This window comes from Salvelinus alpinus, chromosome 29 (assembly GCF_045679555.1).
Source record: "Salvelinus alpinus chromosome 29, SLU_Salpinus.1, whole genome shotgun sequence".
In the NCBI taxonomy this organism is placed as follows: Eukaryota; Metazoa; Chordata; class Actinopteri; order Salmoniformes; family Salmonidae; genus Salvelinus; species Salvelinus alpinus.
This window is the reverse complement of record NC_092114.1, coordinates 47,582,476-47,599,586: the sequence shown is the minus strand read 5'-3', so window position 1 is coordinate 47,599,586 and position 17,111 is coordinate 47,582,476. Positions and strand designations below refer to the sequence as shown.

The following is a 17,111-nucleotide window of genomic DNA, read 5'->3' as shown; positions in this document are numbered from 1 at the left end:
CTTCCTGGCTGATGTTTTGGTCACTTTTGAATGCTGGCGGTGCTTTCACTCTAGTGGTAGCATGAGACGGAGTCTACAACCCACACTTTGTGCAAGGAGGAGCACTGCCAGAGCCCTGCAAAATGACCTCCAGCAGGCCACAAATGTGCATGTGTCTGCTCAAACAGTCAGAAACAGACTCCATGAGGGTGGTATGAGGGCCCGACGTCCACAGGTGGGGGTTGTGCTTACAGCCCAACACCATGCAGGACGTTTGGCATTTGCCAGAGAACACCAAGATTGGCAAATTCGCCACTGGCGCCCTGTGCTCTTCACAGATGAAAGCAGGTTCACACACACATGTGACAGACGTGACAGAGTCTGGAGACGCCGTGGAGAACGTTCTGCTGCCTGCAACATCCTCCAGCATGACCGGTTTGGCGGTGGGTCAGTCATGGTGTGGGGTGGCATTTCTTTGGGGGGCCGCACAGCCCTCCATGTGCTCGCCAGAGGTAGCCTGACTGCCATTAGGTACCGAGATGAGATCCTCAGACCCCTTGTGAGACCATATGCTGGTGCGGTTGGCCCTGGGTTCCTCCTAATGCAAGACAATGCTAGACCTCATGTGGCTGGAGTGTGTCAGCAGTTCCTGCAAGAGGAAGGCATTGATGCTATGGACTGGCCCGCCCGTTCCCCAGACCTGAATCCAATTGAGCACATCTGGGACATGTATCGCTCCATCCACCAATGCCACATTGCACCACAGACTGTCCAGGAGTTGGCGGATGCTTTAGTCCAGGTCTGGGAGGAGATCCCTCAGGAGACCATCCGTCACCTCATCAGGAGCATGCCCAGGCGTTGTAGGGAGGTCATACAGGCACGTGGAGGCCACACACTACTGAGCCTCATTTTGACTTGTTTTAAGGACATTACATCAAAGTTGGATCAGCCTGTAGTGTGGTTTTCCACTTTAATTTTGAGTGTGACTCCAAATCCAGACCTCCATGGGTTGATAAATTTGATTTCCATTGATAATTTGTGTGATTTTGTTGTCAGCACATTCAACTATGTAAAGAAAAAAGTATTTAATAATAATATTTAATTCATTCAGATCTAGGATGTGTTATTTTAGTGTTCCCTTTATTTTTTTGAGCAGTGTTTATCTTCTTTCTTTTCTTTTTTTTGAGGCAGGCTATATGATCAAACCAGTAATAGATCCATTGTTGTATTACTTGTGAAGCATAGCAGAGTCAGCATACATTTCAATAATTACATTTTTATTTTACTGGTGTGATGGTGCCTGCATCTAATGGTTAGTATTAGCGGACGGGGAGAGCAGCACACTGCGGGTCCACCTCTCAACATCCATCCCTTCTCCCTTTTCTTCCACTGACACTGACCAAAAAGGGACAGCGTCTTCCAACTTATGGTGAAACTCGAGTCGCACTTCATTATTTCTGCCTCGTGCCCAAATTCATGTTACTCCTATGAACAGAGAAAGTTAAATATTCCTTGATATTAAAAAAGACCTAAGCCGCTAATAATAACAACAACGCAAGCCTATAGATACACTTTCTTACTCATTCATTACTGCTGCAGTGCTTGTTGTAGCACTAAGTGGAAATAGTAAGAATGCGCATTTTAAGGCACACAGTGCCTTTGGAAAGTATTCAGACCCCTTGAGGTGAGGTTATAGCCTAAAAGGTTTTAATTCGTTTTTTTTCTCTCATCAATCTACACACTCCCAAGTGGCGCAGCGGTCTAAGGCATTGCATCTGACTGGCGTCACTACAGTCCCAGGTTCGAATCCAGGCTGTATCACACCTGGCCGTGATTGGGAGTCCCATAGGGTGCTGCAGAATTGGCGTCGTTCGGGTTTGGGCGAGGTAGGCCGTCATTGTAAATAAGAATTTGTTCTTAAATGACTTGCCTGGTTAATTAAAGGTTAACATAAAAAAACATAATACCACAACGACAAAGAACAACAAAAATGACAACTGAAATCACATTTACATAAGTATACAGAACTCAGTACTTTGTTGAAGCACATTTGGCAGCGATTACAGCCTTGAGTGTTCTTGGGTATGACGCTATAACTTAGCACACCTGTATTTGGGGAGTTTCTCCCATTCTTCTCTGCAAATCCTCTCAAGCTCTGTCAGGTTGGATAGGGAGCGTTGCTACACAGCTATTTTCAAGTCCGGGCTCTGGCTGGGCCACTCAAGGAAATTCGGAGACTTGTCCCGAAGCCACTCCTGTGTTGTCTTGAACCTTCGCACCAGAACGGGGGTCCTGAGCACTCTGGAGCAAGTTTTCATCAAGGATCTCTCTGTTCTTTGCTCCGTTCATCTTTGCCTCGATCCTGACTAGTCTCCCAGTCCCTGCCGCTAAAAAACGTCCCCACAGCAAGATTTTGCCACCACCGTGCTTCATTGTAAGGATGGTATTGGCCAGGTGATGAGCGGTGTCTGGTTTCCTCCACACGTGACGCTTGGCATTCAGGCCAAAGACTTCAATCTTGGTTTCATCAGACTAGAGAATATTGTTTCTCATGGTCTGAGGGTCCTTTAGGTGCCTTTTGGCAAACTCCGAGCGTTGCTGTTGTGCCTTTTACTGAGGAGTGGCTTCTGTCTAGCCACTCTACCATAAAGGCCTTATTTGTGGAGTGCTGCAGAGATGGTTGTCCTGGAAGGTTCTCCCATCTCCACAGAGGAACTCTGGAGCTCTGTCAGAGTGACCACTGGGTCCTTGGTCACCTCCCTGACCAAGGCCCTTCTCCCCGATTGCACAGTTTGGCCAGCTCTAAGAAGAGTCTTGGTGGTTCCAAACTTCTTCCATTTAAGAATTATGAAGGCCACTGCGTTCTTGAGGACCTTCAATGTTGTAGAAATGTTTTGGTACCCTTCCCCAGATCTGTCTCGACACAATCCTGTCTTGGAGCTCTACGGACAATTCCTTCAACCTCGTGGCTTGGTTTTCGCACTGACAACTGTGGGACCTTATATAGACAGATGTGTGCCTTTCCAAATCATGTCCAATCAATTGAATCTACAACAGGTGGACTCCAAACAAGTTGTAGAATCATCTCAAGGATGATCAATGGAAACAGGACTCACCTGAACTCAATTTTGAGTCTCATAGCAAAGGGTCTGAATACTTATGTAAATAAGTTATTTCTGGTTTAAATTTTTTATAAATTTGCAGTTTTTGCTTTGTCATTATGTGGTTTTGTATGTAGATTGATGTTGACTTTATTTGATCCATTTTAGAATAAGGCTAACGTAACAAAATGTGGAAAAAGTTGAGGGGTCTGAATACTTTCCGAATGCACTATACATATGAAGTGGGTAAAACAGTATGTAAACATTATTAAGGTGTTCAATGACTATGTACATAGTGCAGCAGTCTCTAAGGTGCAGGATTGAGTACCTGGTGGTAGCAGGCTGGTAACAGTGACTGACTAAAGTTCAGTGCAGGGTACTGGGCGGAGGCCGGCTAGTGGTGACTGTTTCACAGTCTGATGGCCTGGAAATAGAAGCTATTTTTCAGTCTCTCGGTCCCAGATTTGATTCACCTGTACTGTCTCTGTCTTCTAGATGCTAGCGGGGTTAACAGACAGTGGCTCGGGTGGCTATGTCATTGCAGTGGTGTAAAGTACTTAAGTAAAAATACTAAAGTTGTATTTTTACTTATCTGTACCTTTACTATTCATATTTTTGAGTACTTTTACTTTTCCTCCCTGTGTTGAGGATCAGTGTAGCGTAGGTGTTGTTGCTTACCATCACCACCTGGGGTCGGCCTGTCAGGAAGTCCAGGACCCAGTTGCACAGGGTGGGGTTCAGACCCAGGGCCCTGAGCTTACCGATGAGCTTGGAGGTCACTGTGATGTTGAAGGCTGAGCTGTATTCGATGAACAACATTCTTGCATAGGTATCCCTCTTGTCCAGATGGGATAGAGCAGTGTGCAGTGCGATGGCGATTGCGTCATCCGTGGATCTGTTGGGGCGCTATGCAAATTGTAGTGGGTCTGGGGTGTCCTGATGACAGAAGTGAGTGCTACGGGGTGATAGTAATTTAGTTCACTTACCTTAGCTTTCTTGGGTACAGGAACAATGGTGGACATTTGAAGCAAGTGGGGACAACAGACTGGGTTAGGGAGAGATTGAATGTCTGTAAACACACCAGCCAGCTATTTGGCACATGCTTTGAGGACGTGGCTTGGGATGCTGTCTGGGCTGGCTGCCTTGCAAGGCTTTTTATTTATTTGTTATTTAACCTTTATTTAACTAGGCAAGTCAGTTAAGAGCAAATTCTTATTTACAATGACGGCCTACACCGGCCAAACCCGGACAACGCTGGGCCAGTGAACCCCTACTGGTTAACACGCTTAAATGTCTTACTCATGTCTGCCACAGAGAACAAGAGCTCACAGTCCTCCCCCTGTGATGGCTAATTTCTTTATTATCAAATGTGGAGAGACAAACTTATCACACAAGTCAGAGTTATACTTACACCAAATATTTAATCACTTATTAATAAGGGGGCAGGTCAATACAACGCACACATATAAAGTGAATCGATTGAGTGCTCTACAATAATAATGGCTGGTCGACGATTCACGCTCAGTTGATTCGTTAAGAGCCCGAGACAAAAGTACAAAGGTATGTTATAGCCAAGATACACCCATTTCAAACTATAGTTTTGGCAAGTCAGTTAGGACATCTACTTTGTGCATGACACAAGTAATTTGTCCAACAATTGTTTACAGACAGATTATTTCACTTATAATTCACTGTATCACAATTCCAGTGGGTCAGAAGTTTACATACACGAAGTTGACTGTGCCTTTAAACAGCTTGGGAAATTCCAGAAAATTATGTCACGGCTTTAGAAGCTTCTGATAGGCTAATTGACATAATTTGAGTTGGAGGTGTATCTGTGGATGTATTTCAAGGCCTACCTTCCAACTCAGTGCCTCTTTGCTTGACATCATGGGAAAATCTAAAGAAATCAGCCAAGACCTCAGAAAAAAAGTTGTAGACCTCCACAAGTCTGGTTCATCCTTGGGAGCAATTTCCAAAACGCCTGAAGGTACCATGTTCATCTGTACAAACAATAGTACGCAAGTATAAACACCATGGGACCACGCAGCCATCATACCACTCAGGAAGGCGATGCGTTCTGTCTCCTAGAGATGAACGTGCTTTGATGAGAAAAGTGCAAATCAATCCCAGAACAATAGCAAAGGACCTTGTGAAGATGCTGGAGGAAACAGGTACAAAAGTATCTATATCCACAGTAAAACGAGTCCTATATCGACATAACCTGAAAGGCCGCTCAGCACAGAAGAAGCCATGCTCCAAAACCGCAATAAAAAAGCCAGACTGCGGTTTGCAATCTCACATGGGGACAAGACCGTACTTTTTGGAGAAATGTCCTCTGGTCTGATGAAACAAAAATAGAACTGTTTGGCCATAATAACCATTATTATAACCATTATTATGTTTGGTGGAAAAAGGGGGATGCTTGCAAGCCGAAGAACACCATCCCAACCGTGAAGCACGGGGGTGGCAGCATCATGTGGGGGTGCTTTGCTGCACTTCACTAAATAGATGGCGTCATGAGGAAGGAAAATTAAGTGGATATATTGAAGCAACATATCAAGACATCAGTCAGGAAGTAAAAGCTTTGTCGCAAATGGACAATGACCCCAAGCATACTTCCAAAGTTGTGGCAAAATGGCTTAAGGACAACAAAGTCAAGGTATTGGCCCTGACCAAGCCCTGACCTCAATCCCATAGAACATTTGTGGGCAAACTGAAAAAGCCTGTGTGAGCAAGGAGGCCTACAAACCTGATTCAGTTGCACCAGCTCTGTCAGGAGGGATGGGCCAAAATTCACCCAACTTATTGTGGGAGGCTTGTGGAAGGCTACCCGAAACGTTTGACCCAAGTTAAACAATTTAAAGGGAATGCTACCAAATACTAATTGAGTGTATGTAATCTTCTGACCCATTGGGAATGTGATGAAAGAAATTAAAGCTGAAATAAATAATTCTCTCCACTATTCTGATATTTCACATTCTTAAAATAAAGTGGTGATCCTTACTGACCTATGAGAGTGAATTTTTACTAGGATTGAATGCCAGGAATTGTGAAAAACTGAGTTTAAATGTATGTAAGGTGTATGTAAACTTCCGTCTTCAACTGTAATGGGAATGGGTCACAAGGTTAAGATTTGTATGAAAGATACCTATAATTCATAGCAGACAGTATCTGCTGTAAAAACAGTCATCTTTGTGTATAGACCAGAGTCTGGCCCTGGGGTAATCTCTCCCTGGTACCATATAGAACAGAAACATTAACTCATGCTCTGGAATGCTCTTTAGTTTTTATCACCCAAAATCTCCTGTCAGTGTTATCTCCCAGAGGCCCATCCTGAGTAGAACACACACACAATAGTTATAAGAATCCTCTATTCTGTTGAATAAAAGTATTATAACATAATCTTGCAGTTTTCCACCATACCCCTCAGCCAGTATAGTCCTACCCCCTGTTTGTCTCTGTGTGTGTTCCTAGCCTGGAGGTGACTCTCCAGAAGAGGAGCGAGGGGCCCATGTGGCCAGAGCTGCTGACTGGAGGAGACGGGAGAGGAGAGTTCCTGATGAGTGAAGAGCAGACTGCCTTGCTCCACGAGAGACTGACATACCTCACTACTGAGGACATGGTGAGACTCACTGACATACGCTGAGCCTTCTCTTTTTAATTTGGGTAGTGTTCATTAGTCATGAAACGGAAGAAAAAGGAGTGAAACAGGGAGTGATTACTTTACCTGAAATGCATCTTTCCATTTTCCATTGCACTAATGAACATGACCCTGGGTTACTGATGATGAATCCAATCCTGTGCTCTCCTCAACACCCTCAGTCTTTATTTATCCTTTATGAACCCCTCATTTGCTGTCCATCTCTCTATTCTCCTTTATACCTCCAATCTTGATGTTACTTTCTGTGCCTCTATGCATCTAATCTCCCCTAAATTGACCCCCCCTCCAACCCCCTCACTGAGCCCTCACTTTTAGCCTCTTATTGCCCCTTTTGTCTACCTTCAGGTCTTCTCCTCACTCTCACCCCTCCCTCTTTAGTTTCTCAAAGCAGCTCTACTTCTCCCTCACACCGTCATGTCCAGTTCTCTTGAGCTGCCTCAGTCTCAGCTTCCTATTTTTTATATTTTCAGTCCCAACTTGTTTAACCACTCACTGCTCATTTAGGGATTTAGCGTTCCCATCGCCATTGGCTTCTAATGAATGAATTCAATGCATCCTCTCACTGTTAACGCTATCCAATCTCTCTGCTTCCATCTCTCCGAGTTCAGAATGCCAACCCAGACAAGGACAAGCCCCCGTGCAATGCCCAGGAGCTGGAGGACTGCGATGGCTTCCCAGAAGACAGCTCCAACCTGACACGCTTCGACGGAGAGTCGCTCAAGCCCACTCACGTGGTGAGACCCTTTTTGCCCACCCTCCTTTACTCCACTCCCTCCTTCATTGTTATCAGTGAGCCCCTATTGGTCATATCCACATCAGCCCCTCTCCCCTAAGAGGCCCCACAGTGGCGCAGTAGACTTGCACACCTTCTCCACTTGCGTCGTCAGCGACGCTCGTCTTGATTTAATGAACATGGAAATGACCGCACAAATATCTTGGGGTTCTTTATTTGAAATTAAGAGAGCTATCCATTAGGCTCAATTAGGATGGCTAGAATGTCTCAATTCGGATGCCTAGAATGTCTCTCAGGCTGCTGTGTGAGTAGAACCAATTGAGTACACTTGGCATTGGCTCAGAGCTACAGCATTTGCCACAGTCATTTTATATTTGGCGTAGCGCCACCACACCACTTTCAAAGCAGTGCCAGCGACCGGGCTATTTACTTCTCAGCGCATTTTTGCGTTCCAGTTCAACATTTACCTGCTCTGTCGCGGTCTACCACGGAAAACTATTGAAGACTACATGCAGAATAGTCGTGCTCTTTGTATTTGAGCAATATGATTGGCCGTTCATTCGAGTACAGCATTCTACTGCAAGTCACAACTTCTCAATCAGTACAGAAGTTGATAGCTATATTCACACAGCACCTGCGAGCTGTCCTGAGCAAAAAAGAAGCACCCATCAATCTAGTCAATGATCTTATTTATTTTAGGGAAAGTGATTTACAAAATCACTTCAATAGTTAACATAGCAGCAATATGCTGGCCACTGTTGATAGTCACTTACTCTTTACACTTCAGCATTGGCTAGCCTACTGCAGCCAGGTCGATATCTCTTTCAGAAACGGAATTGTCTTAAAGGGGCAGCATTCTATTTTGAGAGGGGGGAAGAAATATTCTCAAAATGACATACTTTAGAAACAAAAATGAATGCAATTAAGACAAGGCAATTCTTAAGAATGGAGTAATGACTAACATTGCTAAATTATATTAAACACAAATTCTGTTCGGCCAGTAGATATTTGGCCAACTTGCCCGGTCGGGCCATTGAGTAAAAACGTTGGACCCTGTCATAGCCTATAAATAGGACCCGGAGTTTTACCTGACCAGATCATGAGATAAGGAAAAACTCCAGGCCACAGAAAAGACACTTAACAATTTTTAACCTGTGCTGCATTGGCTTAACAAGCTGCTGGTAGAATCCTGCTGTTCAAAAAAATGTTGTGCTTGTTTTTCTGGATTTATGTCACAGCTGAGACGTATGTGGGTCTTACAGGAGTAGTCGCGTCATCTAACCACTTCCGTATTGAGCGAGGCACTGGTACTGCCTGCTTTAGTTTTTGCTTCTAAGCAGGAATCAGGAGGACAGAATTATGGTCAGATATGCCAAATGGAGGGCGATGGAGAGCTTCGTACGTTTCTCTGTGTGGAGTAAAGGTGGCCTAGAGTTTTTTTATTTTCTTCCTCTGGTTGCACATGTGACATGCTGGTAGAAATTAGGTAAAACAGATTTAAGTTTGCCTCCATTAATGTCCCCATCCACTAGGAGTGCCGCTTCTGGATAGGTGTTTTCTGGTTTGCTTATGGCCTTATACAGCTCGTTGAGTGCGGTCTTAGTGCCAGTGTCGTTTTTTTGGTGGTACATGGAAGGCTACGAAAATATAGATGAAAACTGTCTTGGTAGATAGAGTATCTCATGATAAGCTGTCGACAGCACTAACTCAGGCGAGCATTACCTCGAGACTACCTTAAAATTAGACATTGCGCACCAGCTGTTACTGACAAATAGACACACACCCCAACCCCTCGTCTTACCAGACGTAGTTATTCTGTCCCACCGATTAACGGAAAACCCAGCCAACTGTATATTATCCGTGTCGTCGTTCAGCCACAACTCAGTGAAACATAAGATATTACAGTTTTTTATGTCCCGTTGGTAGGATAGTCTCGTACGGAGCTCATCCAGTTTATTCTCCAGTGTTTGCATGTTGACCAATAGAACGGATGGCAGAGGCGGGTTACCCACTCGCCAACGAATTCTCACAAGGCACCCAGATCTCCGCCCCCTGTATTTCCTTCATGCGAATGACAGGGATTTGGGCCTTGTCTGGGAGTAACATTACATCCTTCTCGTCAGACAAATACATTTTTTTTTTAGATTTGTCCAGTTCGAGGTGAGTAATCGCTGTTCTGATATCCAGGAGCTCTTTTCGGTCATAAGAGACGGAGCATTAACATTTCGTACAAAATTAGTTCCAACAACGTGGAAATAACACACAAAATAGCACAATTGGTTAGGAGCCCGTAAAACGGCAGCCATCACCTCCGGCGCATTTCTTAATAGGGATTTGCTGTCTGCTCCAGACAGTCATATTTTCCCTTCTTTCATTTTAAAGCCTGGAATTTAGGATTTGACAGGCCAAATGATAGACAGTGAATGTAACAAAAACGGGTTTATATTGATGTTTTGTAGTATTACATTAAAGCTTTTATCTCATATTAAGAAGGTAGAAACAAGCTTTTCTGAGCACCTGCGATAACATCTGGAAATCTGGGTACGCGACCAATAAACTTTGATTTGATGTAAAGTGATTATAAGATACTAAAATGTTCCGTTTTTTTATGTTCACCTTGTCTGGAGCCCTCTCTTCCACCCCTTCCACCCCACTCTGCCTCAAACTGACAGTTTTTTTTGTCACCAAGTCTCCTCGACGATCTGCTCTCTCATAGAAATAGAATAATTATTTTTCTATGTCTGCTCTCGTGGTATCCACTCCTGGGTGGTGACATGGAGCTTCTGTCTGTCCCTCAGAAGGAGTGTCTGGATACAGGAAGTTGTTCCTTATAAAAGAGCTGTGTGTATATATATATATGTGACCCACCGCCTCGATTCAGTCTTATGTAGCAAAATTTGAAATGCATTTTTTTTTTACATTGGATAAAAGTAGTGACTCAGCGCCACTTAGTGGTATATCATACACTGCAGTTGAGGAACAATGGGAGAGTAAGTCTACTTTGAAAGTTGATCAACTTGCAACCCCACTTTTGAGAAAATTGCCCTTGAATGTTTTTGTACACATACTGGATAGCTCTTCTTTGTCTTTGCATTTATTTGTCTTTGTATTTATTAAGGATCCCAATTGGCTGTTGCCAAGGCAGCAGCTGCTCTTCCTGGGTTCCAGCAACATCTGCCTTAATGTTGCCTGAACCCAGGAAGAGCAGCTGCTGCCTTGGCAACAGCCAATTTAAAATATTACATTACATTTCATAACACATTCAGTGTGGCTTCTCAGGCCACTACTCAACTATCACATATCTACAAAATACATGTGTGTAGAGTGCATGTCTTTATCATGTGTGTCTGTGCCTTTGTGTGTGTCTTTTCACAGTACCCGCTGTTCCATAAGGTGTATATTTATCTGTTTTTAAAATCTGATTCTACTGCTTGCATCAGTTACCTGATGTTGAATAGAGTTCCATGTAGCCATGGCTCTATTTAATACTGTGTGCCTCCCATAGTCTTTTCTTGACTTGCGGATTGTGAAGATACCTTTGGTGGCATGTCTTGTAGGGTATGCATGGGTGTACGAGCTGTGTGCTAGTAGGTTAGACAGACACCTCGGTGCATTCACTTACAAAAACAAGTAGTGATGAAGTCAATCTCTTCTCCACTTTTAGCCATGACAGATTTACATGCATATTATTGTTAGCTCTACGTGTACATTTAAGGGCCAGCCGTGCTACCCTGTTCTAAGCCAGTTGTAGTTGGATTTCTCCCCATCTTAGCTACTGTCACGTGATGACTGCTATTTATCGACTAATTACCTACTACGTAAAAATTTTACTCAATTTAAATGAATCATGTAACAATTGTATCATTAGGAATTTGGGGCACCATGGGAAAAGTTTGTTTAATGAGTTACCGTCTCCCGAATTAAATCAAGAATATATAGATATCATATCAGTCACCAATTAATAATTTCCTCATATCAGTCTCATTCTGAACGTCGTTGACTTCGTGAGGCCCTTCTCCCCCGATTGCTCAATTTGGCTTGGCGGACAGCTCTAGGAAGAGTCTTGGACTTCCAAACTTCTTCCATTTAGGAATGATGGAATGCCACTGTGTTCTTGGGAACCTTCAATGCTGCAGAAATGTTTTGGTACCTGTAGTATCCTTAAAGGCTTCTTAGAATTACGACTCATGAGACTTACGTACGGTTTAGTCTTTAATTGTAACTTAGATTTTACATTATCTTATGCACCTGGCTTAAAACTACCTGAAGCTTTCTTAATCATGGTAATATAGGCAGACATAGGAAAGAGCTACGGATAGCGGAAAGCAAACCCCCGTCTTGAGTCAATACTGCCATCTATTGGTAAACATAAATATACCAGGTTACTACATTCCCCCCCTTTAAAGCTAATAACCCAATTTAATTCCTTTCTGAGCTATGCTATATTCTTATTTACATTTTTTCAAAAATGATCTCCTTTAGGATCTGAAAAAGTCTGGCGGACGTCTCTCTCTAATAGAGCGTCTCAGAGGTGGTGTAGCTGGTGCCTCCAGATCTTCACCCCTTGATGGTGAAACAAAGTCCTTTTGTGGAGACTTCACAGGAGGAGGTCGTCCCGGACTGGTGGTCTCAGGAAGTTGAGCATTGTTGGTCTCAGGTGGTTTGTCCAACTGCAACTGAGGAGGTCGTCCCGGACTGGTGGTCTCAGGAAGTTGAGCATTGTTGGTCTCAGGTGGTTTGTCCAACTGCAACTCTGGGGAACGTTCCAATGTCCTGTCCTGCTCGTTTAAGAATTGATCCAGATCTCCGGATGGAACTGGAATTCGAGCTCGGATCTGATCCACGTGTCTCCTTAGTCTTTGTCCACTTCCGATGATCACAGTATAAGATACTGGTCCTGAGCAATCCTCAATGGTAGCTGGAATCCATTTAGGACCAAACCCATAGTTTCTTGTATAGACATCATCTCCAGTTGAGAAACTTCTGAGTTTGGCTCGGGTATCATGATTCCATTTTTGATTCCATTGCTTTTGTTGTATTTTCATTTTCAGGTCTGGTCTGATGAGATCCAAGGTTGACCTTAACCTCCTTGACATCAACATTTCTGCAGGTGACAACCCAGTCGTAGCTTGAGGAGTAATCCTGTAGCTAAACAAGAATCTTGACACCTTTGTTTCAATGCTGGGCCCTTGCATCTTCCTCATCCCCTCCTTCAAGGTCTGAACTGCACGTTCTGCTAATCCGTTTGAAGATGGGTGAAAAGGGGCCGACGTTACATGCTGAATTCCATTTTGTTTCATGAAACTTGTGAATTCAGTGCTTGTAAAACAAGTAGCATTGTCACTAACCAACATTTGAGGCAATCCCATAACACTGAAGCTTTGTCTCAACTTCTCAATCGTAGCGTACGATGTTGACGTGTTCATGGGGTAAACATCCATCCACTTTGAATGAGAATCAATCAGCACAAGGAACATTTTTCCTAGGAAAGGTCCAGCGTAGTCCACATGTAGTCGTGTCCATGGTTTTTCTGGCCATTCCCATGGATGTAATGGCGCGGTGGGTGGTGACTTCCTGTTACTCTGACAATCTTCACACCGGCTAACCTCATTTTCCACATCGTGGTCCATCTTTGGCCACCAGACATATGACCTCGCTAGGCCTTTCATTCTCGACATACCTGGATGCGACTGATGCAACAACTTCAGTAGCAACCCCCGCCCTTGTGGTGGGATAACTACTCTTGAACCCCACAGAACACATCCATCTCGAACACTCAATGCCAAGCGGCGAGTGTAGTAAGGCATGATCTGAGGCTCTGTCACTGTAGGCCATCCTTTCAGGATAAATTCATGCACTTGTGATAACGTCACATCCTTTGAAGTCCATTGCCTGATTTGTGCTGTGTTCACTGGTGCATCATCCAACACGTCGATCATCAAAACCTGGTCATTTTCTTCTTCCTGACTGATGATTTCTGGAACAGGCAGCCTACTCAGAGCATCAGCATTCCCATGGTATCTACCTGGTTTGTAAATGATTCTGTACTCGTAGGCCCTGAGCCACACATTCCAACGTTGAACTCTTGGAGAGACCATTTGTGGTACTGGCTTTTGTTCATGGAACAGCGAGATCAGAGGTTTATGATCCGTCACAATAGTGAATGTTCTCCCGTACAAGTACTTGTGGAATCTCTGTATTCCGAATATGACAGCCAGTCCTTCCTTGTCCAGCTGAGAGTACTTTTTCTCCGCTGGCGACAACGTTCTTGACATGAACCCGATAGGTTTCTCGGCACCATTCTCCATCCGGTGGGATAGCACCGCCCCCACACCATACGCTGAGGCATCACACGATAAGATAAGATCTCTGTCTGCTGAGTAGTGGACTAGCACTTCAGCTGATTGCAGTAACACCTTTGACTTTGCAAAAGCTTCTTCCTGTCTTTCTGACCATTTCCAGGCCACATCCTTCCTTAGCAGTTGATGTAGAGGAGCTAAGAGGGTAGAGAGGTTCGGGAGGAAGCGATTATAATAATTCAGTAAGCCTAGATAGGCTTTCAGCTCTGTAACGTTTGTCGGAGCTGGAGCTTCCACAACAGCCCTCACTTTAGCTTTGACAGTGTGTAACCCCTTGGCATCCACCTTGTGACCCAGGTACTGCACTTCATCAGCTAACAGTGTACACTTGCTCCTCTTCAGCCGGAGACCGGCGTCCTCCATCCTCCTCAAAACTTCACCTAAGTTTCTGAGATGTTCCTCCTTCGTGACTCCCGTGACAAGAATGTCGTCGAGGTAAACTGCTACCTTGGGTATCCCCTGCAGAATTCCCTCCATAGTTCTTTGGAAGATAGCTGGTGCAGAAGACACCCCGAAAGGTAAGCGTTTATAGGTAAACATCCCTCTGTGGTTGTTTATGGTCAGGTACTTCTGTGAAGCTTTATCCATTAGCACTTGCTGATATGCGTGACTCATGTCCAGTTTTGTAAACTGTTGCCCTCCGGTTAACGTTGAAAGCAAATCCTCCACTTTGGGTATTGGGTACTGCTCCAGAGAGGAAACTCTATTTACAGTCAGCTTATAGTCACCGCATAATCTGATTGAACCATCTGGTTTTAGTATGGGAACAACTGGTGCTGCCCACTCAGAAAACTTGACAGGTACAATTATATCCTCTGCTAAGAGTCTGTCAATTTCCACATCCACTTTAGGCTTCATGGCATATGGAACTGATCTTGGCCTATAGAATCTGGGAGTAGCATCAGCAGCAACATGAATGGTAGCTTGGACCCCTTTTAATGTCCCTAGCTCTTCTTTGAAAACACACTCATGCTTTGAAAGCACCTGCTGTAGTGTCAATATCTCTGTGGTGACATGTTTGATTTCATCCCAGTTCAATTTTATTTCCTCCAACCACCCTCTTCCTAGTAAGCTGGGGCCAGTACCTTCCACTACTAAGAGAGGCAGATTTTTCTTTTGTCCATGATATTCCACTTGAACATCAGCAACTCCAATCACAGTGATCTTCTCCCCTGTGTACGTTTTGAGTTTAATGGGGGTGTCTCTCAGTTTAGGCACTTCAACGGTTTTCCACTTCCTATAGAATTGGGACCTGTTCATCAGAGTGACACTACATCCTGTGTCTAGTTCAAACGGTACCTTCAATCCATTTATTCCCATTTCCACAATGAAAGGCTCCACCTTCTTCATATTCGCCCCCTGTACACTGTACATTGAGAATGCTTGCTCTGCGTCTGCGCACTCACTTTCACTTTCTCTCACTTGATTAGAGCGGTAGCTAGAGCGTCTGGAGGTATTCGGTTTTCTGTCCGTCCTCTTTTCTGCAGCCCGTGGCTTTTTTTTATTGCGGCACGCCCTCGCAATGTGGCCTATTATCCCACAGGCATAACACTTTCCGTGTTTGAATTTACAGTCAACCGCTGCGTGTTTGCCTTTACACCGATAACAGTCTCTATTGGCTGCTGCACCACGGCTTTCTGTTCTTTGAAATTCTATGCGCTCAGCGTTGCTCTCTTTTATTGTATGGCACGCAGTTGCGCCCCTTGCCTGCAAATCCAGTGCATTTCTATTTGCGGACTCCATGGCCTGGGCCAGTTTGAGTGCATTCTCAAACGTGAGATTAGGCTCTGATAACAATCGTATTTGTATCCTGTCATCAAGAATCCCACACACCAGCCGATCGCGTAGCATTTGCGATAATGTATTCCCATAGTTACAGTCCAATGCTAGTTTTCTCAACTCAGCCACATATTCCCCCACTGATTCGATAGGTTTTCTCATGCGTGAATCAAACTTGAATCTTTGTACTATTTCACTGGGTTTGGGGTTGAAGTGATTTTTTAATAGCTCGACTAAATCTACGAATGACTTTTCTCCTGGTTTATCTGGGCTCAACAGGTTTCTCATTAAGCTGTACGTCTGTGCACCGACAACGCTTATGAGTATGGATTTCTGTTTAGCTGCATCAGTTATTTCATTAGCAGCAAAGAAATGTTCCATTATTTCACAGTACTCCTCCCATTCCTGATTTTTAGGATCAAATGGTGGTAGCGAGCCTATTGTTGCCAAAGCCATCTTTTCCGATTCTTTCTCCCCTCACACAGTCAATAATTTGTCCTACCCGTATCCAGGGAATCAATCCTTCAGAATCTTCCACCGTTCACTTGAGTCTCACCTCCCGCGTCGCACGCCAAACACTCCGTTAACTTCGTGGCAAAAAAATTCCAACGCAGTTCTCCATAGTTATCCTCATCGCCAAATATGTAGTATCCTTAAAGGCTTCTTAGAATTACGACTCATGAGACTTACGTACGGTTTAGTCTTTAATTGTAACTTAGATTTTACATTATCTTATGCACCTGGCTTAAAACTACCTGAAGCTTTCTTAATCATGGTAATATAGGCAGACATAGGAAAGAGCTACGGATAGCGGAAAGCAAACCCCCGTCTTGAGTCAATACTGCCATCTATTGGTAAACATAAATATACCAGGTTACTACAGTACCCTTTCCCAGATCTGTCTCTCGACTTTATCCTGTCTCGAAGCTCTATGGACAATTCCTTCAACCTCATGGCTTGGTTTTTGCTCTGACGTGCACTGTCAACAGTGGGACCTTATATAGACAGGTGTGTGCCTTTCCAAATCATGTCCAATCAATGGAATTTACCACAGGTGGACTCCAATCAAGTTGTAGAAACATCTCAATGATTATCAATGGAAACAGGCTGCACTTGAATCCTTTTGTAAATAAAGACATTCTAAACCTGTTTTTGCTTTATGGGGTATTGTGTGTTGATGTGGAAAATGTTTTATTTAATCTATTTTAGAATAAGGCTGTAACGGAACAAAATGTGGAAAAAGTTGAGGGGTCTGAATACTTTCCGAATGCACTGTATGTTGATTATGACGTTCCTTTAGCTAATATGGTGACAATGATTTAGGCCAATGGATCCCAACCTTTTTTGGCTACTGTACCACAAACCCAGAGTACCCCTGAAGTACCTCATGTTCATTTTACCAGTTAGCCTATGGTCTCATGGGTCTTTTCTAGTACTCCCTGTGGATAGGCCAAGTACCCCTGGTTGGAAAACACTGATGTGTGTAGCTGTTATGA

The 17,111-nt window shown here is 44.0% G+C and overlaps 1 protein-coding gene across 1 annotated transcript in view; it reads left to right on the top strand.

Moving 5' to 3' along the window:
• nudcd1 (NudC domain containing 1) overlaps positions 1–17,111 on the top strand; it is a 39,488-nt gene that overhangs the window by 13,757 nt on the left and 8,620 nt on the right. The window contains exons 7-8 of the mRNA XM_071374365.1: positions 6,558–6,705; positions 7,353–7,478. Of these exons, the coding sequence (XP_071230466.1) occupies positions 6,558–6,705; positions 7,353–7,478 (274 nt within the window). The remainder of the gene's footprint in view (positions 1–6,557; positions 6,706–7,352; positions 7,479–17,111) is intronic.